General features: G+C 39.3%; 1 protein-coding gene across 1 annotated transcript in view; it reads right to left on the bottom strand.

The window, feature by feature from the left end:
• Nucleotides 1–21,434, bottom strand: part of esrrga (estrogen-related receptor gamma a) — a 65,660-nt gene extending 44,226 nt beyond the window's left edge. Inside the window, exons 1-3 of the mRNA XM_028442293.1 lie at nt 21,103–21,434; nt 13,082–13,240; nt 1,302–1,726 (exon numbers count right to left, since the gene is read on the bottom strand). Of these exons, the coding sequence (XP_028298094.1) occupies nt 1,302–1,726; nt 13,082–13,240; nt 21,103–21,158 (640 nt within the window). The 5' untranslated portion in view covers nt 21,159–21,434. The remainder of the gene's footprint in view (nt 1–1,301; nt 1,727–13,081; nt 13,241–21,102) is intronic.
• Between the last annotated feature and the right edge of the window lie 3,697 nt (nt 21,435–25,131).

Here is a 25,131-nt window from a genome sequence, read left to right as displayed (position 1 = left end):
ATTAAAATTAATAGCCAAGCCATTTTTTATTATTTCAAGGTTATTATTTGAATATAAAGATATTAGAATACTTTTCTCTACTTGTCATCTTTTTCAGACAAAAATTCTCTTTTTCTGATATTTTTGATAAATACTGATTATTATAACCATTATTATTTAGTTATACTTACGTTAAAAATTATTTAACTGTGGCGTTTTAGTATTATTCTATCTGAGTGTTAATCATCAGTGAAATGCTTTTATCAATGAATAGAATTTTCTTCCCCAAAACTTAAAATTTGATCATTTCAACAACAACAAAAAAACTGCAAGAGTAGTGATTTTAAATGGAACTCTAATGTTTTAAATTCCTGTTGCACCTGGTAAATGGTTTGACAGCCCGAGTCCTCGGCATACAAGGGTAAACACTGTAACTAAGGTTTGAGGTGAGTATTGATTATACCCACAAAATCGTCAGAGCCCAGCCCAAACACCTGTCTGCTTCCGGTGCTACTTCTAGCTCTAACAAGAGATGAGCAAAGGATTATCAAGCCTAATTCCAGGTACTTTTTCCATCTCGTGGATTATTGTTTTATCCTTTCTCCCCTCTACCCTCTTGCCTGAACTCCTGACCCCCAGACACGACCCCTGACCTACCCCTGACACTACGTTATCTCCTGTACAACAGGCTTATGGCTAACACGCTTCCAAAGAGTTTAAGCTGATAGATCTAGGAATGTAAACACCACAAGGAAATTATGTTTGCTGTTGATGAAGTAAAGGTCAAGGTTGAAAGTAAAAATGACAGTGACGATATTTGAAAGGGAGTCTGTGACAAAGGAATGGGATATTATTTATGTGTGGATGTGTCAAGTGCCAAAGGTACAAGAGTTACATTGTGAAACGGAGACAATTAAAATATATGATTATACTGGTGGTTTACCAAATGTTCTGGAAATATGTCCCGTACCATTATCAAATAGAGGTTTACATTTTGCTGAAAGATTTTTTTTCATCACCAAGAATTATGTTTGAGTGGGAGTGTAAGAGTGTCTTAGATTAGTTATTTATTTATTTTTAAGATATTGTAAATGATGATCAAGGCATCACTGTTCGGTTGTTCCTTTTTCAATAGGCTATTTGGTTTACTATGCTGATAAATAGGCTTAAATATAACTCCTGACATTGTGTAGCCAAGCCTCAGTGGTTTGACAGACAAATATTGTTACAAATGCAAAACAACAACAAAAAACTCTTTAAGATACAGAAGAGAGGTTGAGAGAAACAGAAGAACTGCATAGAGAATCCGGCAGAGAACCAACCTTGAATGGTGCGTTTGAAGAAGGCCTTGCAGGCTTCACAGGATGCCACTCCATAGTGGTAACCGGATGCAATGTCCCCACACACCAGACACAACCTCTTAGGCATTGAATTCAACATGTACTCGCACTTGATTTGGGAATCTTCCCCAATAGTTGATGAACAGTCCTCATAACGCTTTGATCCTGGTCCGCCGGCTGGTCCCAGAGGCCCTGTGTTGGAGCCGTAAAGGCTTGGGGAGTCCAGGCCATTTGGGTGGCCGTTCATTGTGGACGAATAGGAACCTGAGGCGTCGCTGGAGCCACCAGGAGAGTGATGATTTAGGCTGTCAGTCAGGGAGGCAGGACTAGACGGCTCAGTCTTTATGTAAGAGGACGGACAATTTGACTCTATGTGGCGCTCCTTATTGGACATTCTGCAAAGAAGCCTGAAGAAGAGAGAAAGTAGAGAAAACAAGATGAAAAGCATGACACATAACACAGATTAAAAATCTATCTTAAAAAAAAAAAAAAATTTCCATTTATTTGCATTCATCTGAATACATTCCAGAATACATTGGATACACAATGATGGGGAGAAGGACACTTAAGCATTAAGTCAAAAAGAGCACAAACACATTCACAAGCTCGTGGACGGGGTCATCCGTCACTCTCCGGTCAATAGCAGCTTGTTCTACATGAAGGTAATCAGTAAGCAGCCACTCTGCTGCTCAATCATCCACCAGACAGCCCATACAAGCAGAGAGGGAGGGTCATACTTGGTCATATTCAAGCCCATGGATACTGACAGGATCAATGAAACCAGTGGATGCAGCACAGTCCAAAACAATATACTCCACATCTATTTCTGTATTTTCCCTTCTGCATGTACCGCACTTTTTCTGCTCGTCTCATGACAGTTTGCCCTCCTGTTTGTCCTGTTTCAGTTTTCACATTCCAAAGGAGGCTGACTGGTGTCTCGTTAATGGCAGATGTAATTAACAGTGATTTTCTCTTTGTCCACATCCCTCCATCCTTCCCTTTTCTACCTTACTCTTTATCTGCCTGTCTACCTATCACCTTCTATTCACCACCATCTCTCTCTCTTTTCCACTAACCTTTTTCTTTCTCTTCTATCCTCTTCACATTACTACTCTCTGTCCCTCTACCCTGCCCTACCTTCTTTTCTCTCCCTCCTTTCATTGTTAAAGGCAAAAAGCACAAAAGGGGTTTTTAATTAAGGCAGGATGCTACTAAACGAGGGGCTTCTAAAGTCCAGTCTGCCTGTAAAAGATCCCCGTTCTACAGGGACCCATAAAATGCAGGCAGTGCCTTGTTGGAGAATGGAAGGCTCTTTATCCATGAAATGGATACAGACTGAAAAAAAAAACCCAGTATAGGTAGAAAGCTGAGGCAGATGACAGACGGAAAGAGAAATCTTAGGAATTATTATCAAGACAAGTTTTCAATGTCATTGTTGGATTTTTACTGTAAGCAGAGCTGTAATGTGAGCGAGAATAAGACGACAAGCCTTTTTTTCTTTTGGCAAAACAAAAAAAACGTATTGGATATTTGAATTTTTTTTGTCATTTTGTCTTTGTTGAACATACACAATATTCACATCCCTCAATCAAAAAACATGACTGTTAGGTTGACTGAAGTCTCTAAATTGCCCCGAGGAGTGAATGTGAGTGGTGATTTGCGTGTGTGTGTGTGTTGCCCTGCGAAGGACTGGTGCCCTATCCAGGGTGTACCCCTGCCTAGTGCCCTAAGAAAGCTAGAGATGGGCACCAGCAGACCCCTGCGACCCTGAAAAGGAGCAAGCGTGTCTGAAAATGGATGGATGAATATGACATTTATAGTGCGGAGTTTCTTTTGCCCTTTTCACCCTTATCATCATACATTTTAGCCCTTCCATGCAGATCTCTCATGCTCTCCCTGCTGGTTCCTATAATGACTCCTTTATTCATGGCCTTTGTGTTATTCACCAATGTCTATACATTTGTTTGACTGACGGTAAGGTAGGCCTTTACTTTGGAATGGTTTGTACACTGACCAAGACAAGAGAGGTGAAGGACAATGGGACAGAGAACTGGATGCTGATAGAGAGAAAGAAACAAAGTGCGGGGAGCACGGTGGCTTAGTGGTTAGCACGTCCACCTCACAGCAAGAAGGTCCTGGGTTCAAGCCCTGGGGTTGACTTGGGTCCTTTCTGTGTGGAGTTTGCATGTTCTCCCCATGCTGCGGGTCCTCCGGCTTCCTCCCACCATCCAAAAACATGACTGTAAGGTTGATTGGAGTCTCTAAATTGCCCATAGGAGTGAATGAGAGAGTGAATGGTTGTCTGTGTCTGTGTTGCCCTGTGATGGACTGGTGCCCTGTCCAGGGTGTACCCCCGCCCAGCGCCCTATGAGAGCCGGAGATTGGCACTGGCAGACCCCCGCGACCCTGATAAACGGGAATAAGCGGGTATGAAAATGGATGGATGGGTAGTCTGTGTTCTAGCAGAGGGGGAGACAACAGCAGACCCATTTAGGTAGATGATGTGATGGTGATAATTTAATCTTCCCTTTTTCACTTTTTATGCTCTTTCTTGCTCCTTCCTTTCGACCGTCAATCCCTCTGAGTACCATTAAGTGAAAGAGTTTAAGTGCCAAAAGATCTCTGGTGCTTTTTTTCCCCTCTTTCCTCTCAAAATGCCATCTATCTATCTTTCCATTCTCCATCACTGTCTCCTCTCTTTCTCTTTTCTTTTATCATGTCTGTTTCTTACTCTCTCATCATTTCTACATGCTCTCACTCACTCTTTTGCCCTGCTTATAAATGAAAAATAATGGCAGGCGAAGGGGGAGGAATAAAAAGAATAAAAAAAAGAAAAAACGCATGCAGAGAAGAGGAATAGAGGAAAGAAGATTAAGAAATCACAGCCAGTGCGCTGCGCCGAGCGAGAGGTTGAATGCATTTATGTATGTATGTTATCAGTATAATTATGGTGCTATGTAGCGACGGCTCTGTGCTGAAAGAGCAGTCTTTTTGTGCCGGTCGGCTCCTCAGATGAGTGTGAAGACAGAGAGAAGAGGTTAGGTCCCTTTTTTTTTGTTACAACGTTGTAGGCGTTTAAAGTCATTTATATAAAGTGGAAATTGGCTCGAGTGTTTTTTTTTTTTTTTTTTTATTTTGACAAGAGATCAACAACGTGAGCTCCATGGTATGAGATGATTACAGTAGGACACAATGAAGAGCAGTAATCAGATTACAGCCTTTAGCTGTTTTGCCTAATTCTGTTACAAAGAACGGTTTAAATCACGTTCCCTACAATCTGTGCTTAAGTGGAAGAGCAGAATAGTAATGTCATGTCGGAAAATCCACTCACTGAAATCCAGGGGAAGACGATTTTTGTATGGAAAAAGGTAGAAACAGGTAGAAATTATACTAATATTACATGACCAACTAAAACCTAATTTTAACTAGAATTAATTAGGTGTATTTGTGAGAAAACTAGTTAAAGCAAAATTAGGGAAAAATATTAAGTTAGTAATTGAAACTTTTTTCCCTTTCCCCCCCAGAACAAAATATGAATACTGACCTATGGATAATAGTTGGGGATTAATCCGTAATAAGGATGTATATTGTCTTGACCACACCAGTGACCATACATTCAGTGAGCGTGAAACCAACAAAGTGACAAAAGACCCTGTTTAGCTCCTGCAGACATCAAATATTCAGCAGGCCTATTATGTATTTACGTGGCTCAGACTGACACACACACACACACACACACACACACACACACACACACACACACACACACACACACACACACACACACACACACACACACACACACACACACACACACACACACACACACACACACACACACACACACACCTTTCCCTTGTCTCCATTTCCGAGTCAATCCCTGTCATTTTCTCTTTTGCTCTATTTCAATTTCGTTTCTTTTTTCCTCCCTTTGAAGAATGGTGTTTTATAAAAAGAGATAAATATGTGCAGGCCGAGGGGAGCAATGAAAAAGTAGTGTGATGTGTGAAAGAAGGAGGAAAAAAAAGAAAAAAGGGGCAGTTTTTCCTCAGTGATTTGAGGACAGGGCCACTTAAACCTGACAAAGCTGTCATTAGAGCGGCGTACCAACACCGTAGCCTGACAACTGTAGCGACAAACATACAATCATCGTGTTAAAGCAACTACTACTCACTGCCTTCACACACATTTCAGTGCTGATAGCTCTGTACTCTGAATTTCCCTGTGCCTTTTTTCTCTTTTATTATATATAATCTTGAAACTTGCTCGCTAGATGGCAGTCGGATACACAAAAATGATGTCAATACTGTATTATTTGTGCGGACATTCAAAAAAGGTAAAACCAAGGCGTCTTTCTGGCACATTTACTAGGAAGTGGTTCTAAAAAGAAGGAGAAAAGCATGAGTGGGTAAAAACAGAGGAAACAGAAGAGGTAGCAGCAGAGACAGAGGGAAGAAGTGCTGACAACGTGGCTACCACAGGTTGGCTAATACCTTTCCATCACACCAAGCATTGTGCTCCCAATGCTGATAAGAACATACAGCCCAATAAGCAAAAACGGAAAAAGGAGGGAGCAAAAACCTCACACAATTCTATCTCGATGATACCAGCAATGCATTGGGAGGAAGAGAAAGTGAAGGAGGGATGGAATACATAAAAGGAAAGACATTGAATTAAATAATGAGGTATGGAGGGGGACAGGAGAAAATGCATTTACATTTTCATATTCAAATGAATGACACGATTTTATCAATAGACTGAATAGCTTTTTGGCTTTCACACTACAGTTTGCTTCCCTTTTTAAGCCATACTCTATATTTTAACTGCCTTTCTTTATGAGGATGGTTGTAGAATTACTCATCAGCTTAATAGTTCAATACCTTTCAGGTGTAGAGCTGCAACTAACCCTTATTTTTGTCGTCGATTAATCTGTGATTTGTTTTTTGGATTCGTCATGATTATTTTTCTATTTTTAAGCACATGTTTTGGAAAGCTATTGTAACGCATCTGCTGAGATATTCACACCTGTGAAAGTTGCCCTGTTGTACTCTGACCGCATTTTTTACAGAAACTAATGAAACCAATGACAGAAAACATACATTTGTACATTGTTGTTATATTCAAAACATAAAATATCAATGTGATTACAACAAAAAAGAAAATATTTCAATAATACAAACTTAAAGTGCGAGTGGTCTTGAACAAGTAGCAGTAAACAAAAACACCGTAAAGGTGTTATAAAGCTGTACGTAACCTGTCTTCCAGGTTGTGTTGGTAATGAGCTTTAAACTACAGAGTTGTTTTACTTTATTAGTTGATAATTACTAATTACTTAGTAAAATCATAAATAACCTTTTTGAGAGCGGGTGTTTTTTAAAGTCCAAACAGTCAAAGAGAGCTTAGAGACAATATGGCTAAAAGAAAACAAATATACACATAATTCAAAATTTTAGAAAATTTACCAAGATCACAGATTTGTTCAACATTAATGAATATCTAATTAATATTATCCGACTCACACAGTAAACGTAACTGAACTAGCCTTTGCTAAGCTAGAGTTTTCCATAATTTTCTGACAGATAAACGTACAACACAGCCATAATAACTATTTAAATTAAGTGCTGTTGAAAAACATTCACTGTTAGAGTGATCTCACTTCTCTGTGCTATGTGAGGTAACAGTGGCTTCCAGGTGTTTGTGTTTAGATTGTTTGTGCCTCGCCATAGCGACGCCATGGAATGACAGCTGAACTTCAGCGTTTACACATAAATTGTTTCGCTGGTTTGTTTTAGGTAAAATGTTCCAAAAGTTTAGGTCAGAGTTGAGCTTCTTCTGTTTGTTGCTTCGTTCTTCTTCACTGTTTACTTGCAGAATGTGAACAGCGGGAGCGATACAGCCCCCAGCACTCCATGTAAGGTACTGCAGCCACACTAAAGCAGGAAGCGACGACTGGCGGGTTTTATCAATTTACAACATAAATATGATAACGCTTTAAATCTGCATTGACAAATTTTAACCTTTGTAAAGTCTATCTAGCTGAACAGTGATTCAAAAGTGGAATGTCATGATGTTTGCAATTTAAAAGGCCCATATCAAAGCCTAAACAGCTCTACAGATGTGCAATATTTGCTGCATTAAACCTGTGTTTTTTAGGTGCAGACTTTAAATGCGGATCTCTCTGTTATTCCCTGTGTAGTGTGGGTCTACGCGTGAGTTTAAGTGTAAATTTAGTTCCCCCACAATCACAGTGTGTGTATGATTATAGTTGTTAAAGGAACAAAAATGAATAAAATGAAAAATAAAAACTCCAGCAGCGACAGTCAATCTTAACCACTCTCCCTCCTACAGAGCTCTCTGCAGCGCTCGCTCTTTTCCTGCTCCGCTGTCGTCTTCTCTCAACACGCGCAGATGCACGCACGCACGCACACACATGCACACACACTCACACAAAAACAAGGAGCAGAAAACATGCAATTGACTTCATTGGCAGCAGAATAAACCCCTAGTTATATGCAATCAATGTGATGATGGGTAAAACACATTCTGCCCTATGGGCAGTTCTCCTGTAATGATTGGCAAAGAAAAGTTCATGCGAGTGTGTGTGTGTGTGTTACACCTATTTATACCTGAGTGAACGTGTCAGCGATTGTGTTTAGAAACTATGACTCCTTTTGGAAATGAAATAATAAGATTTGAGAAACACACAGTGTGAGATACAGCTCACTGACACAGGTGTGCAACGTTAGACGGGAGTCGTTTTGATGCATCTGAAGCAGGTTTAGAACATTTACACAACGGGACACAATAGGGAAATCTCAGCAAAGCATTATTGATTAAGAATTAGGCTTTTCAAACATCAGTGCATCAAGGAACATTATGTTGAATTAATTTTTAGGACATTTCAAAACCTTTCATTGCTTCTTCCTTTGTTTTTTTAAGTGTACATTTGGATGAAACCCAGTACTTTTGTACACACAAAGCCTGACAGTATTTGCTTTAAGTGAAACGATAAGAAGGGGATGAACATGTACGGGGCAAAAATGTGAAGACGTGCTCAAGCCCTAGACGTGTGTGTACACAGGGTAGTGTGTGTGTGTGTGTGTGTGTGTGTGTGTGTGTGTGTGTGTGTGTGTGTGTGTGTGTTTGTGTGTGTGCCAGATGGAATCTTGATGATTTAGGTCATTTTCTTGAAGAGAAGTTGCTGATAAGTGTGTTGCTGGCGGCACTATCTTTGTCACCGTGTCTCCCGTTCTTTCTTCACCTCTCTCATTGCCTCTCTTTCCCTCCTTTATCAGCTGTGTGTGTGTCGTCGTGTGTGTCAGGTTGGTTTCCTACAGTAGAGACAGTGCAGCGCCAAAGCTGGGATTTCACTCTACTGCACAGCACTGTCATAGTAAAGGTAAGGTTGTTAAACAGAGGAATTAAATTATGAAAAAAACCTTGCCTTTAGAGACACTGAAGAGTGAAAATCCATGAAGTTAGAGGGATATTAATAATGCATATGAAGAACAAACTGACACAATTCCCCAGTTGTGTTATATTTAAAGTGTGTGTATAAAAGCTCTTACTAACACTTTTAGTTTATGATGTCGCACATGTGTTGTTTTACGCTAAACACGCTCGAAATAGCTTAAACACAACCAGATACATTAGATGGTTTCTCTGCTAAGTGTTGAATCAAATCAAATAACACAGAAATAATATTAATAAAAAAAGAGTGTTTAAAAACCCAAATATCCCTCATCGGATTAAAAGCACATTTTATTACTAAGCAGATGGTGAAAGAGGATTTCTACTGAAGTGAATATGACAGGGTTTTCTCACATGACGTGAAGGCAGGCAGAGAGACAGTGTGTGTGTGTGTGTGTGTGTGGTGGGGGGGGGAGTCAAATGGAACTTGATCTGGTGGAATAAAGGTAAAAAAGAAATAAATGGGAAAAAGAAATATGGAAGACGAGTCTTAGGATGGAAGAGGAGACACAAGTGAGGCTGGTGTCAAAGCGGCATTCTTTAAGCAGATCAGATTTGGGGAAATTGGGCTGTCACTACAGGATTGGGATGATTTACACCCATCCATCACAGGAAGGGGGCGATAGCAAATGCCTGAAAGTATTATACAATAATGTACTGCAGTTTAAAATAATTAAATAAAGCTGTTTGACACATTTTCAAAACAAAATATCCTAAAACTGAAGGGAAAAAAAACTACAACCAAATTATTCCATACATAATTTGAATAAATCATTGATTTTGGTCAACGAGTAACATTATTGGTTATATTGATTGAAAAAAGCATCTCTTATACTTTGGCTAAAGCAGCAGATTTGGCTCAATAACATGTGATACACTTTGAAAGAATGTTCCTAACTGGCATTACTGTAACTAATTATGAAATATTGAAGCTGCTATAAGGTGCTGTTGACATCCACCTCCTCACTCTCCATACCTAATGTCTCCCCCCCCCCCCCTCTCTCCCCTCTGCCCTCCATCCTCTCCCTCTGTCTCCTCTCACTGCAGGCTGATGCACTTCACAGCCTCACTCCTGGACCATCTGTTTGGGAATCTACATCACATCCAGACATAATCAGGTTTACCGGAGTGGCCACTGTCTCAACCTAACTCTGTCAGTCTTAGTGTAATATCACTAATTTTTTTTAGGTAGACACGCGTACGTATCGTGGTTGTTTTATTTCACCCAAAAATAAGAACTTCAATAGCACAGCATTTAGTAACATACAGAGCTATGCATGAATGGAATTCATTACCAAGTGACACTAAACAAAATAATCTGTATAATTTAAAAAAAAAAACCCTAAAGAAATATTATTTATTAAAAAACTATGGTGACAAACACGAATTCTAATTCTTACTTACATTAATATCTTTTGTTATTGATTTTGTCTGAGTTGTAGTTGTAGAAATGTCTGTTTTGTTGGTGAAATGTGATCATTACTTTCATTGTATACATTGTATTGTCATTGTGTAATTTGTGGACACGGAAGAATAGCTGATAGCTTATGCTTAAGCTAATGAGGATCAATTAATTCCCTTTTACTTCTGTATTGAGATCACTGATATAATTAAGTAGCTGTAGTACTGGTACATAACCAGCAGCAAAGACAATGGTCAATAGTTTTCAACCTGCAGCAAAGAAGATTTACTTTTGTTTTTATATTACAACCTATCAAAATCAAGAAACTGTTCTCAGATACGTATTGTATTTACTGTCTTAGCTGAGATGGTGGCAAGAAATAAACGCCCACTCAGCATCTTAATGTAAAAAAAAAAATCATAAACAGAATTTTGATTTCTCATGGTTTGCAGGTTTGAGTGTGTGTAAATGTGGGTGTTCATCCAGGATTGGAATGAGGCGAGCCGAGGTGACAGGGGTGGAAGTTAATGAGAGGTGAGTGTCTGAAACCATCTCTCTCCCTTTCTCTCTCTCCACACTACGGCAGTAATCCGCTTCTATAAATCTGCAATCCAATCAGCGTTGTCCACACTTAAAAACACAAACACACACACGCACACACACACACACACACACAGGCCAAGAGAAAAACAGAGCTGTAGGGAGGCCCATCTGTGTGTTAAGGCAATCTGCTTTATCATTATGATTACATTGGCCTCAGTTTACAACAAAGTGTGTGCGTGTACGTGTGCGTGTGTGTGTGTGTTCAAGCGCAGACAACTTGCCTGACATTAATCACATTCCCATGGTTTGATGGACTAAATAAAACGAGGACTAATGTTGTTGCTGCCCAATGAAAGCCACAGATCTCCGAAAACCCATCAGGAAATACTTTTAAGTGAAGTTTTCTTTTTTGATCAAAGCAAAATTAAAGTTTTTATGTTGTTAAAGATTAAACGGGCACAGCTTTCTCATAGCCCAATAGGGACCTATATGTTGCTGTAGAACGGTAACGCTTATTTCAAAAAAACAAATATTTCATTTGGTATTTTTATGGATTTCATTTACATTTTTTAGCTGTAATACATTACATACAATCTTTAAAAAAATAATTCTACTTTAAAAAGTGATGATTGTGTGTGTGTGTGAGAGAGAATGTATGAATAAGTGAATAAAATTGAAATTGTTGCGTATATTTAATATTATTTTCAAATATTGGCCTTCATCCATTATTGTTATAGAGTACAAGCTGCTGTTATGAAAATGTATTTATGTTTATGCATTTATTATGGAATAGTTCTGATTTGATGTTTCTGCATTAGGTTCTTCGTATCAAGAGGCCTACAGAGCCACTGCCTTACTACTAACTCCTAATGGATAAATAAACAAACATAACACATTTTGATTTCCTATACCAGCGGTCTGCAACCTTTACTCTGAAAGGAGCCATTTTATCTAATCTCACCTGATTAAAGTCCTTCTGGAGCCGAAAAAAATTGCTTCTCAATCAAAACAAGTGTGTGTAAAATTCTATACAGTTACAATTATATTAAATAATGTTATATGAACATTTTTTTGAGTAAATGTATTTGAAGGGCTACAAAAAATAACTTGAATTAGATAACACATGATCATGTCGGTCAACACATGCTAATTGCTAATTTATTGCAACATATCGAGCATGCATATAAAGCCGACATGTTGGCAGTTACTGTAAATAGAGTTTTTCACACACACAAAAAATCTCTATTTTCTTCCAGAATATCCTTTTTGTTAGTTTAGTCATATTACAAGGGATTTAAAACCTAAGGTTAGCAACAGGTGCAGGACAAATTGATGGTCTGTAATGGTTGAAGGAGTTATTGCACAATATGATTTATTATTTTTAGGTTAACAGTTTGATCATAATTATATTTGAAGTTAATGTCATTAATCATCAATACCCACTGTAAGATATAACAATTCATTATTTTAATATATTTATGAAAACTATAGGGAGCCATCACAAAAAGAGTCGAAGAGCCACAGGTTGCAGACCCCTGTCCTATACTGATGTTAATCTCCTCAAGTAATATATACTGTAACTGTGTTGTGTTTTATCTCAGGCAGCTGCATGCATTTTATTTCTATTCATATATTAATCCACTATTTCATTTGCTTTGACTTGGTTGAGAAGATCAAACCCAAGCCGTGGAGGCAAAGCCCCTCATTCAGGACAGTAATGAGTGTTTGTATCTAAAGTGAGCTAATGTGATGTGTAACTTCAAGGCATGGTGTGACTCCCTCTGCCCTGGCAAAACTCTATGCTTTTCATCACCAGACACGCTGCCTGCCAACACACACACGCCCACACAACCAGTGTGACCAAGGTTCCACTGCGTGATTGGCTGAAGGTCTGCGTGAGAATGGTATGCCACACCTCTAATTGGCTTGACCTAGACTAACCCTGAAATCCTATTGGACTAAGACTTTCCAGTCTACAATGTGCTCAGAAACACACAGTCATACAAACCATAAAGTAGAGGGCTTTGCAAAACGTATACACTAATCAATAGTGTTCACGATGTGTAAAAAAAAAAAAAAAAAAACCACGCAGCAACAATAACATTGTAAAGAAATGACAAAAATGTTCTTTATGATAATCATGTGGTGAGATCTCTAAAAAACAATAATGTGACAGAAGGATGAACTTTTATAAACTATTTCATGTCTGCATGTCTGTTTTCATTTTCAGTCGACGCTATTTATAGTGTGTAGCGTAACAGTTTCATAGATTTTCAACCTGTGTGTGTCACACACACACACACATCTCAGTTCTTTAGTGTTCTCTGTAGGACGTGGTCTGTCCTACCTCGGGTTGTAGAGGGCATGTGCGTCTCTCATGTGGTTGGCCTCCAGCGGATCGTAGCTCTGGTGCATCCTCCAGGCGCCAGCACTGCATTTAGCATAAGTCGACTTGGAGTTATCGTCACTGCTGCTGTTCACTAAAGGCCCCTTCGATAGGTTCATTCTGCAGGCCGGAGAAAAGTGTGGAAAAGGAGAGAAGGCACTGAGTACAAGGAAAGATGAGAAAAACACTCACACATTAGAATTGAAGAAGATTAAATACAGATCTGAATTTCAATGAGATTAAAAAAGAAGGGAGAAAACTGTTTCTGAGGAGCAATAAAGAAGGGGCGGAATTGCTTTTATATTATTATTTTGTCTTGAAGAACTTTTAAGAAACCAACAACGGAACAATAGAAATTTTAAAATAATAATATAAATAATGATAAAAAAGCACCCTGCGATAGACTGGCGCCCTGTCCAGGGTGTACCCCCGCCCAGCGCCCAATGAGAGCCGGAGATTGGCACCGGCAGACCCCCGCGACCCTGAACAGGAATAAGTGGGTCTGAAAATGAATGAATAAAAAAGCACAATATGATGAAAAGACTAAATTTACAATAATGCAGGAAAAGTAACAAAAAGGTGGGTGATGTGACTATGAAAGAAGGGGTTAAAATAAATGAAATGAGCAAAAGGAAAAAAGAAAAAACAAAGAGAAAACAGCTGCATAAGTTACATCCACGAGGCCTGTTAGTTACAATACAAGACACGCCAGACTAACACAGACTAACGCAAAGCATGTTTTCTGGTGAGGACATGATGAACGTTCGGATCACAAATGCCCCGTAACATGAATATTTCAGCTGAGTTTAATCTTAGTTCTTTGAGTTTTATTTTTGAATGAGATGTCGGAGGAAAAAGAAGCTAGTGCATCAGAGGAGGGACATCTAGCTGTCAATCAAGACAAATTCAGTCGTCAGTGGAAGGGCTGTCAATGGTCAGAGAGGGTGATGAATTTTCAAGCATACACACACACGCACACACACAAAAGTTAAAATAAAACATTATACGAGTAGGGAAGTGTTTAAAATTAATAGGGTAGGTTTTGTTAACATAATTATTTTATTATTTTTGGTTCAGTTGACAGCATGACGTTTTTCCTCTGTGTATAATTAAACATATAATGTGGATGTTTGTATATTTAGAAAACGATCTAAATAAATATCAGAAACATTTCCAAAACATTACTGCGCCTGCTGGTGTGTGTGTGTGTGTGTGTGTGTGTGTGTTTTGAAATAAATTGTCCCACTGTGGGTTGTTGTTTACAGACAGGTAGACAGACCTATCCCCTGTCTGACAGCTATCCCTCCATGCATCTATGGAGCTAAGCTGCATGTGGAATATGTAAGTTTTAGTTCCACTCTAGTGAATAGCAGGAATCAATAGTTTTCTGCAGTGGCTGCCTTAGACACTTATTGGTGTTGTTTGCCGTGTCACCAGGCAGACAGGCTACACCACTGCTTTTTAAGGGGAAAGTGTCCTCGTATCACAGGGAACTCAGGTAAATCCACTTCCATGTGTACACAATGCTACTATCATACAAACCCAACAGTACACATTCACAGCGGTGAGCAAGAAATAAAGGGTTTAATATCGTCTATCTCAGTTACATGATGCTGTTTCTGTAAGAAAATAAAACCTGAGATAATGAATGATTAAAAATCACTTGGGGGTGGGGGGGTGGGGGGGGTTGGAGTTGTAAAGGATTACAAAAAGATGCCTCATGTTATTACTTTATACCTTAAGGTTATATGGGCAGATAATATTGGGGTTTTTAATTCATTACATGAGTTTAAGATTAGGCTGAAAGGCAACAGAAAATCAGCAGATCAAGTTTATCATCAGTCATTACATAAGATTTTATATTTTAACTAAAACGGAAAACTGAGATTACGCTGAAGAATAAAAGTTCATTTACACATTACCTGAACACTTTAAACTAGGCATTAATATTCAAAAGTTTTGGGGTAGGTATGTTGACAAACACTTAGTGTGTGTGTGTGTGTGTGTGTGTGTGTAAAAGTAAAGAGATGTTAAGTGTCTTTCCGATACTCAGTGACTCACTCATGTGTTGCTGGCCCATCTGTGAACAGAATGACCATGACGTACCATGTGTGTCTGTATGTGAACGTGTCTGTGTAAGTGTGTGTGTGTGTGTGTTTCAGACACCGTGATGCAGTGATTGATGAGACAGTTGCCATTCTTGCTAATGCAAAACGCACCCGCACTGAGGGGAGCAAACGCTGCAACAAACGCACAAAAGGTCGGAAATGCGCTTTGTAATGTTGCCTGTCTGAGGTCATTGAGATTCTCTCTCTCTCTCACATGCACGCACACACTTTCATTAACTATGATAACTGATAATGAACTTCACATTTTTTTTAAGAGACAGACATGTTTAGAGTAGTAAATATTCACAGGAGATGCACTAACACCCCTTAAATAACCACTTACGTGTGTGTGTGTGTGTGTGTGTGAAATCAGTGGCTGTGCATATGTGTGTGCTCCTGTACCGGGGCAGGTGGAGCGTTTGGACGTCGCCCTGTGTGTGTGCCTGAGAGGATGTGTGTGCACGTTAGCGTTAGCGACGGGAGCTGTTAGCGGGGCAGGCGGCAGATGGGCTGTCGGCCTTAATAGGGACTGAGCGGGTGCAGAAAGGTGACAGCTCCACAAGGGAGGAGTGTGTGGTGAGGGATAGGAGGGGTGTGTGTGTGTGTTTATGCGAGCATGTGTGTTTGTGTGCATGTTGTAAGGTAGGAGAAGGATAAAGCAAAAATGCATTATCTGCTGAAGAGAAGAAAAGTGTGAACCAGCTGCTTTGAAGGAAGCTACATTTAAGGGCGAGATGTGGTTCTAATGTTGGTCATACTTTTATTGTGTGTGCTAAATGAGGTTTGACAAATGTATGAAAAATAATGATTTGAGTGATTTGAAAAATGGAAAAAGTAGATTATATTTTGGTATTCTTTTTTTCTTTTAAATGTAGGGCTAAGTTGATATCTTGACACAGACGTACACTCGCGCACGCACAATTCCTAAAGAGTAAATAAAAAATCTAAATCTAAATGAAACCCAGAAATTCCTTATCGTCTTCCATTATTGGTTGTTGCTTGTGCATCAACAAAGATCGTGACCGCTTACAGAAATCTGTAACTTTCTAATTCAAACCCGGGACAATTTCTCAACTCTACAAATGATGGAGATTTAAAATTTATTTAACAACAATCTAAGTTTGAATCGACACTTTAATGCTAATGAGTCTAACTGAGACTGATAACTGATTAAAATGGCACACAGAGCTTTTGGAGGTACATGGGTATAGGCACATACTATAATGGATAGAAAAAAGAGAAAAGAATGAAACTAAAAAAAATGTAAAATAGAGGTGGGGTGGAGGGCTAGCATGTCATTCTCTCTCCATCAGGCACACACATGAAGCATGATGGGAGGATGAGAGGAGGAATATTTCACTGTCACACGGAAGGCGGTAGGTCATTCATTTCTTTCACTCTTTCTCAACAGCTACCCTGTTTTTTTCGGTTTTACGGTGTCTTTCTTATTTCCTTTCTCGTTGAGCCCCCCTGCTTTTCTCTCTGTCGAAACAATGACAATTTCATCAAACTCTCAGAGAGTCAGCCATACCCAACCAGCCGTTCTATGGGCCTCCCTCCATCCACTGTACCACAGCAAAGGCTTTATTCTGCCTTTCCTCAAGCACAGACTCTTAGACAAGCTCACACACTCTCTCACGCACACACACACACACTTGCGTGTGCATGTGGCACCTCTCCATCTAAATTTGCTCCATTGTGGCCCGGTCTCTGTTGTCTCCTCCCATTAAGGGTGAGAAGCAGCATTAGGAGCCCTGAGCGCACTCGATGGACATGGACAACTCCCCCAATCCTCACCCACACAAGCACACACACACACGGACAAACACACACATTTAAAGGAAATGTTTAACAAACACAAGTGACAGAAAAAGGACATAAGGTATTAAATGACACATGGTTCACATTAAAGAATAAATGTAATAACTGTTGTGCAACCCACCAACATTGCTACGATTTAGTTTGGCGACTTGTAAAAAAAAAAAAAAAAAAATGTGTTTAATAACCAAGATTCAAGTGTTGGAATAAATAATTATATTCAGATTTTTAAGTGGACGAGATGTACGGACAACGACAAATACAGAGCAATCAGGATATCAGAAGGATTTTGGGAGGTGGAGATTATTGCTTTGGGATTGAGTCTCACACCTAAACACACGAGCACGGTCACAGCCTCAGCACCGGTGTGGTGTAATGACTAATTGCCGTGTGTCTCTGTGTGTGTCACAGCTGGTAGGATCTCTCTTAGTGCTCTTTCAACACATAAAGGCCAGCACTGACCCGTAACATACTCTCCAACATGCACGGTGCTGATGGATTGGAAATAAATCTGAGAAAATCACATCATCAGGCTCATCCCAGTTTGGTGCCATTATCCCTCTCAGTTCAGTTATGTGAATGTTTGGCTCTAAGGTACGTTCTTCAATGTTTGCCTATCACTGTGTGTGTGTGTGTGTGTAAAAAAACAGTGTGTCTGTGTGTGAGCATGTGCGTTCATGCGTATAAGTGTGTCCAGTAGACCTCCTGAGTGCTGGTGTCAGACAAAAGCAAACCCCCCTCCCATTTCTTTCAACCTCTCGCTCTGTCTGTCTCATTGCGTCTTTCTTGCTCTCTCGCCCACTCTCTCTCTCTCTTTACGGGACTAAATTACCAGTGGAATGCTAGGACTCTTCACATGAGAGCGGGGCCACCGTAAGCATCGAGTGCTTGTGTGTGTGTGTGTGTGTGTGTGTCTGTGAGTGTGTGTGTTGGATAACACAATGCAAAATCTGACAGACAATGAATTCCGTGGAGACACATGACAAACAGACACACAAAAATGGGGAACAACACTTCCTCATAGAGGCCATCAATAGGTCATCCGTACGCAAGTGCAAGCAGGCAAAAACCCATGCATGACAACAAACAGATGCAAATGCGCACACACACACACACACACACGCACAGCCAGCAAATCAGCGCTGCACATATTGACATGCTTTGACAGATGAATTAAGTAAATGATTTTATAAGGAGATTAAAAGGATTTTAATTTACGCAATCTCTCTTTGGTCAACCCTCTCTCCCCCACCCCATCCTTTCCCTCTATCAGCTTTACCTCATTCTCTCTCAATTTTCTATTGCAGTCTCTACCTCATGGCCTGAAAGAGAGAAATACCTTTATGTAAAGAAAAGGCCATCATATTGTTTTCATTGATCAAAATTTACATTTAGTTCTTTTTGTTCCAAAAACCTCAACGGCAATTCTTTAAAAAAAAAAAAAAAAAAAAAAGGTAAAATAAATGAAGAAAAAACACATATTCACAAATCATCTGATTAAACAAATTGTGGTGAAGCAGAGTTGTTTGGCCTTTCTTGGTTTTGAATTGTAAAAATGCATTGTGATTTCATTGTTCAATAAAAAATAATTATGTTCCATTTGAGATAATTTAAAACATAACATTTTAAAAATGTCACTGTATTAAGATTTCTTTACACGTCATAAGTTGTTTGCATTAAACGCATTCATATTATGCTTTAGGATGTAAATAAGGTTTTTGTTTCATGTGATTGTTTTTTTAATCTCTTTGACATACACAAATTAGGATTTGTTTTCTAGAAAAAAGAATCAAAAACATTTAGTTGAATAATTCATTTTTCGTCTACACATACTAACAATTCTAAAATATTCCGATGTAATTTCAGAGTAGAAGCAAAATAAATCTGGTACAAATTGTCAAAACTGCAAAAAAAGAAATTGTTAATAAAAAATGACTTAATTACATTAAAGTTAGCAGACTTCATAAATAAATTTACCTCTGATGTTTTACGTTTCCCTGACCATCACCTTACAAATCTTTTCCAGACTGATGTGTACGGCCGCCTTAGTCTTCGTCACACACATTCATAGGAAACGCAGAACTCAAGAAAGTCACTGCAGAATATACACTTTAATGATATGCTAATATTATGGATATGTTGGTAAGAGGGGAATGCAATTATGTTAACAGCTTAAGTGTTACTTATTATCGGCATGATCATCATTATTCCTAATATTTTAATTAGTGAAGAAATGCAGTGGCTGAGAGCAATGGAAGCGGAGCGTGCACACAGAGGAGAATATGTGTCCGGATAGATCGATGGAGGCAGCGATGAATGGGTGAAGGAAAGGATGAGGGACTGAGGTAAATTCACCAGTTGTCACAGCTGGAACAAGCACAGGTATTGGGGGAGGGGACGTGGGGGGTATTATACAGCTAGTTATGTGATTTTTCTAATTATGCATCATCAAAACTCTTTCTCACATTTTAATATTTGATTCCAATAAGAAAGTTCCAATGTGCAGTTCAAATCATTTCATAAAATAGCATCAGACTTTGCTGTGATGAGGGGGTGCAGTGCATACACTGACTGAAGAGAAGGTGCACAGGGCCGGGTCATCTCGAGCATAGGAATTACATTTCGTACAACCTTACATTTAATTTAGTTTGCAGAGAGGAATCATTTTGACAAAGCAAAATTATTTGAAATAAAAAAAAATTATATTTAAAAAAACTTACTCTTGATATTTTCTCCCAACCAAGTAATTCAAGACTACACATTTACCTTTTATTAAAAACAAAAGTTGAAGGTAAAATTCAGTCTAAATGAAGTTTATCAAAATCAAGTCTTCCTTAAAATACATTTTTCAAAAGTTGACTAAGACAAGCCATTTTTTTAAATACCTGTAATCAATAAAAAAAAAAAAACACTAAACACTAAAACGCAATTTTACCTTTCTTCAAAAATGATTTGTGTCTCTAGAACATATGAGGTGTATGAGAAAAATCCAGTTCATTCATCAGAATCAGCCTCTGTTTTGACTTTATCCTTACAATTTCTCCCTTCCACCTCTGCTCCATTTCCCTAATTGAAACGCACTTTGAAACATATTTCTTTAATTAACAAGCCAGAAACAATAAGAACAGATTACTGTCACCATATATTTACAGCTTTGACAATTTCACTCTGAATTATGTGTAAAGCAGATGTGACAGCATCAAAGTAAATCAAAATGAAAGAGAGAGCTGCGCCCTGACTGAAAGACACTTTTGAGAGACGTTTAAAAGAAGAAGAAAAAACATGCATACAGAAATAATAGTTTACACTTTTTGAGCACTCTCTTTCAGCTATATGAGCAATACGCTTGCAAAAAAAAAGAGCAGCTCAGCGGCACTTGCTTGTTTGTGTGTCTGTGTAACTGTCTCTAATTTCTGTGCGGGGCCACACGCTGAGCAGCCCGTCTGAAATTCTACCTCCTATGGCATTTAAGAGCGCAGCTCCCCCTTTTTCTTCCTCCCTCTTCTCTTATGGGCCTTTCTACTGCCGCCCCCCTCCGATATGCCTGCAACCTTATTGCCCTGTTACCTCTCTGATTCTCTGCTTGGATGAACAAGAACTTACAAAAAGAGCCTCCACAAGTAAAAATACATGCAAAGACGTAAACGCATGCAGACACTTTTTGACTGAGATGCTGATCCATCCTAGAAACATTTTAACAGAACTTAAAGTACAAGAGAAAGTGAAGAAAAAAAAAAAACTGTCTGAGTTAGTGATGGAATGTGTGTGAGTGTCCCACTGCCAGGTGGAAGCAGGAAATATGCTGCTCCTCTATCTCCTGAGGATGAGCTGCTGTCCGGGAACAGCAGCAACTCACACATGCACATGCACACTCACACACATTAACTGACAGTCAGCATGGGCTACCTGACAGCAGAAACAACCTTGACATGGTGCTGGCCACCACTGCATACCAGCACACCCACTCACACCATCAGTCACAGTGAAAGGTCAATGGCAATGAGAATTCACATGATGAGTTGAAAGATATAGGAAGAAAGGGTAAAATTTACCTACTCTTGTTCAGAGTGCATTAAAACACACTCGGATAACGGACGTCCTACCAAATCCATCGGCGAAACCAGGTCATTGTCATGTCAACCTCCTCCGGGAAAAGGCAAGAAAATGTAAAATATCAAACTTTTTTAATCTCTCTCCTCTTTCTCTGTCTCTTAGTTCACTGGTCTTCTTCTCTCCTGGTCCTTCCTTCCACTTGGGGAGAGCAATACAATTACCCGGCTCTGCACTGCCCGCACTGATCAGCTCTGTGTGTGTGCGGGGATGTGAGGGAGCGAGTGTGTGCAGCGTGAATGTGACAGCCGAGGAGAGGGGTTATAGACACACACACAGCCAGCCAGCTCGGCAGTTGGGACAGAAAGCTGTGCTGCTGTCCTAATCAACGACTTAAAGCCCTGATAGTGGCTCATGAATATTAAGCAGTGTTTTGCATATGCAGTCCCTTAGGTCCTGTTTCCAATTAGATTGGTAGATGGTTGACCAATTGGTGCAAGGAGTGGGCGGAGGAAGAGGAGGGGATATTTGAGGGAGAGCAAGAGGGAGAGAGAAGAGCAGGTGGAGAAGGAAGGATAACAAAGAGCACAGTGGGAAGGAAAGAAGGGAGGAGAGAGCGGAGCATGGAGCCCAGAGAGACAGGTGACAGAAAAGGTTTAAAGCATGACAACCTGCGCTCCACTCTTCTTAGTCATTTTCTTTACCGTAGTGTTGACTTAGAAGACTCCCTCGGCTCCTATTATATCCACAATGGGAACTGCATTTTTATTAAAACATTTTAACATTTAAAACAAGAGAAATCCAAACAAACTTTTAAACACAGTTCCATCCCAACCTTAAATCCAACTCTGACAACAATCTAAGATGGCACTTTAGTGAGACAAATACTACCTGAACTGTTAAGTTTTCTAAATAAAAATCTATCAAATCGCAAAGATCAAAGGAAACAGAATAAGCTTGGCCTTAAATCATCAGCTTGGATAATGTCACACAGCAGAACCCATCTGGGCCCAGCAGTAAAATACGAGATTATGGCAATTCCAGGGTGCTTGTGCTTTGTTGTGGAATGATTTGGGAAATGGTTGTTACTATAGGCTCTCCCCGCTGCTTCTAGTTTTGTTGAGCTACCTTTCATCTGCCCACCAGCAGGCTGGATATTCCCGAGTTTCCAAACACCCGAAAAGAGGAATTCTTCAACAATATCTGCTCACCGCTCTCAGGTCTCAAAGCAAGCGTGCACAGTGAATGGAGATAAACGGCAATATCAGAGCAGTGGGAAAGAAGCAAATTGTTTACAGAAGACGGAAAAAGACACAGAGGTGTACTTTGATATAACACTGTTCAGTGTATGTATTTGCTCACCTCTTTGAATTCATAATTCCGTACTTTGACTTTACCAGTAGGCTGGGACTCCTGCGTAGAGGAAGGATGGGGAAAGTGTTCAACCAGGGAGAGAGACACAGAAAAATAAAATCAGAAGGAAAGGAAGGGGGGATGCAGAGATGAAAGAGTGCCGTTGTGATTAGCAGCTTTGGGAGGGAACAGATAATAAAACACTTCCTGAAACCAATCTCTGCTTTGATGTGTGTGTGTGTGTGTGTGTGTGTGTGTGTGTGTGTGTGTGTGTGTGTGTGTGTGTGTGTGCATGAGGTAACTTTGTTCCTACGCAAATTATATACATCTGTGACATAGGTCGCCTTTTTTAATAGACGAGAAAGAAGAATAGTTTATGCTTTCTGAAGAAGCATTTAATTTACACACACGCACGCACGCACACGCATACACACACAGTTATGATGTATCCAGAGGCTTATAAGCATTGACAAAGATGAGTGTGAATCAATGCTGCCATCAGTTTGAGGCAAAAACAAATCCTTTACCAAAAGCTCTGTCCCTAACACACATGTACATAAATATATGTGTTACAGTATCTCTGCATGCACTAAAAGAGGCACATAGAAACACGTGTTTTGAAAAATTACAGGCGTATACCTAATATTTGAATACCATCAAGTTCAGTTCATGTCGTTATTTGGAAAAATTGTTAAAAACCCTGGAATAATGAATGAAAAGCTCTGCTATGTTAGGTCAAATTAACAAAGCAGAGTCAAATGGCTTGTACATAACATACGTTGTTGATATTCACAGAGGTTTGAACCAAATTAAAACATTGTCACAATTTCTCCTCTCAATTTTACAGTAAATGGAATATAATCATTTGTTTTGGCTATGGACTGTTATTGGTCCTGATGTCTTACCAGTTGTAAACTACTGGTCTAAACCAACCAAAACTATTATTTGTCTAAGCAGTTGGGCAGCTTTGAACTAGAGTAAAGTGCATGCATTTTATTTGATCTGAAGTGGTTGGGGAATTTCATTGACAAACTGTAATGAGAGAAAGCAAAAATACATAACAGATCTGTATTTGTGACAACACAGTGTTAAATCCTCACTGTGGACCTTTAGGATAGTTCTTATGTCATCACTGGGAGCAATTCTTACAATTCACACTTCCTATAATGACCCTCTGTCTTCATTTTTATTTCATATTTTTAAATACCTTATTCAGTGTGTGAAATCTCATTATAAAGCAACAGGGAAATATCACAAGTTTTGAAAAACAAAAACACAAATGCATTTATGTGTTGAGAAACAATTCTGTAAGTTATGCAGTTTGTGTTGAAAGTGATGGCGAACACACAGCAAGAGTTTAATCACTTCCAGCAATTTGACGAAATCATGAAATGCTACAATTCTAATAACCAAATGTTAAACTAATTTATTCCTCCAAGATAAACGTGTCAATCAAATCTGTCAAATGAGCGTTTTGCAAAAAATAGCGTACATTTGACCTTTACATTTAAACATTACACTAAAAAGGCCCATGTGTTGCTGAAGCAGAGTGTGAATAATAAAACAAATACATTTTCCTTAACCCTGAACACCACAACCATTCTCATTTTGTGTATAGCAGCTTGTATCACACCACTATCCCCTCCACCTCCACCCACTGCTCTATTGATTGGCTCTGTCAGTGTATAAGTTGACAGTGACCCCTTTAGGCCACTTCTCTCAATCACTGGACAAATCACACATCTGCTAAACATGAATCAAGAAACTGTAGGAGCAAAGAGAAAAAAAAAAAAACACATATGCGGGTGTACATAATACTGTATATACATATTTTTGCTGTTGATTCATTGTGTAGATTCTATTCTGTAACACTGTTGGCATGCATTTTCAGTTGTCCGCCTTTGTGTGTGAAAGTGTGTGGATTTTGACCCCGTGGGTGCTGCCTGTTGACACCCGTGGAAGAATTATCCATTGCTACACTCACTGACATCAATCACACCACTCAATAGGCCACAGCAAGTTCATTCACAACGGAGCATGTGTGTACATGGGGTATATGTGTGCTTTTGCTGCTCAAAACGGTCCTTAACAAATTCATGAGGCAGCCACTTAGGCAGTTGACCCGCGGGCCACCCATCGACATGTGGGCCATTCATACATAAAGCACTAGCTACTGCAGACATTGACTGATTACTGCAAATATGATGTGTTCAGATGAAGAAAAGAAAACGGTTACTTTTAATTCATCATTGAATTTTATATGCTTTAATGTAATTTATTTTTCCATTTGAAGATTAGGTAATCTAAATTAACAGGAAAAAAGTAGTTGCACAAAATTGTAAGATTGAAAAATATGAAATATTTTTATGATAAAAATCTGGATTTTTCAGGGAGGATGTACAGTGAATTTGTCTTTTGGAGAGATTGAAAGAGAGAATAACACCACATAGGCCAACAGAGGGAGCTATGGACTCTGGTCACTATCCAGCCTACGGTAGCATGGAGACGTGTGTACATGAGTGATTATACAGCCTTAGTGACTTTATGTCAGACTAACTTATATCTCTATGAAACCATATTTCACACCACATCAAAACATTCCGGCACACACAGCGTTACATTACCAAAACCAACTGCAGAAACAAGGCTCGGCTAGAGTACAGCTCAGTCACAACTGAAAAA

Source organism: Gouania willdenowi, chromosome 3, assembly GCF_900634775.1.
Source record: "Gouania willdenowi chromosome 3, fGouWil2.1, whole genome shotgun sequence".
In the NCBI taxonomy this organism is placed as follows: domain Eukaryota; kingdom Metazoa; phylum Chordata; class Actinopteri; order Blenniiformes; family Gobiesocidae; genus Gouania; species Gouania willdenowi.
Note: the sequence above shows the minus strand (reverse complement) of the source record. Positions and strands in the feature narration are given on the sequence as shown.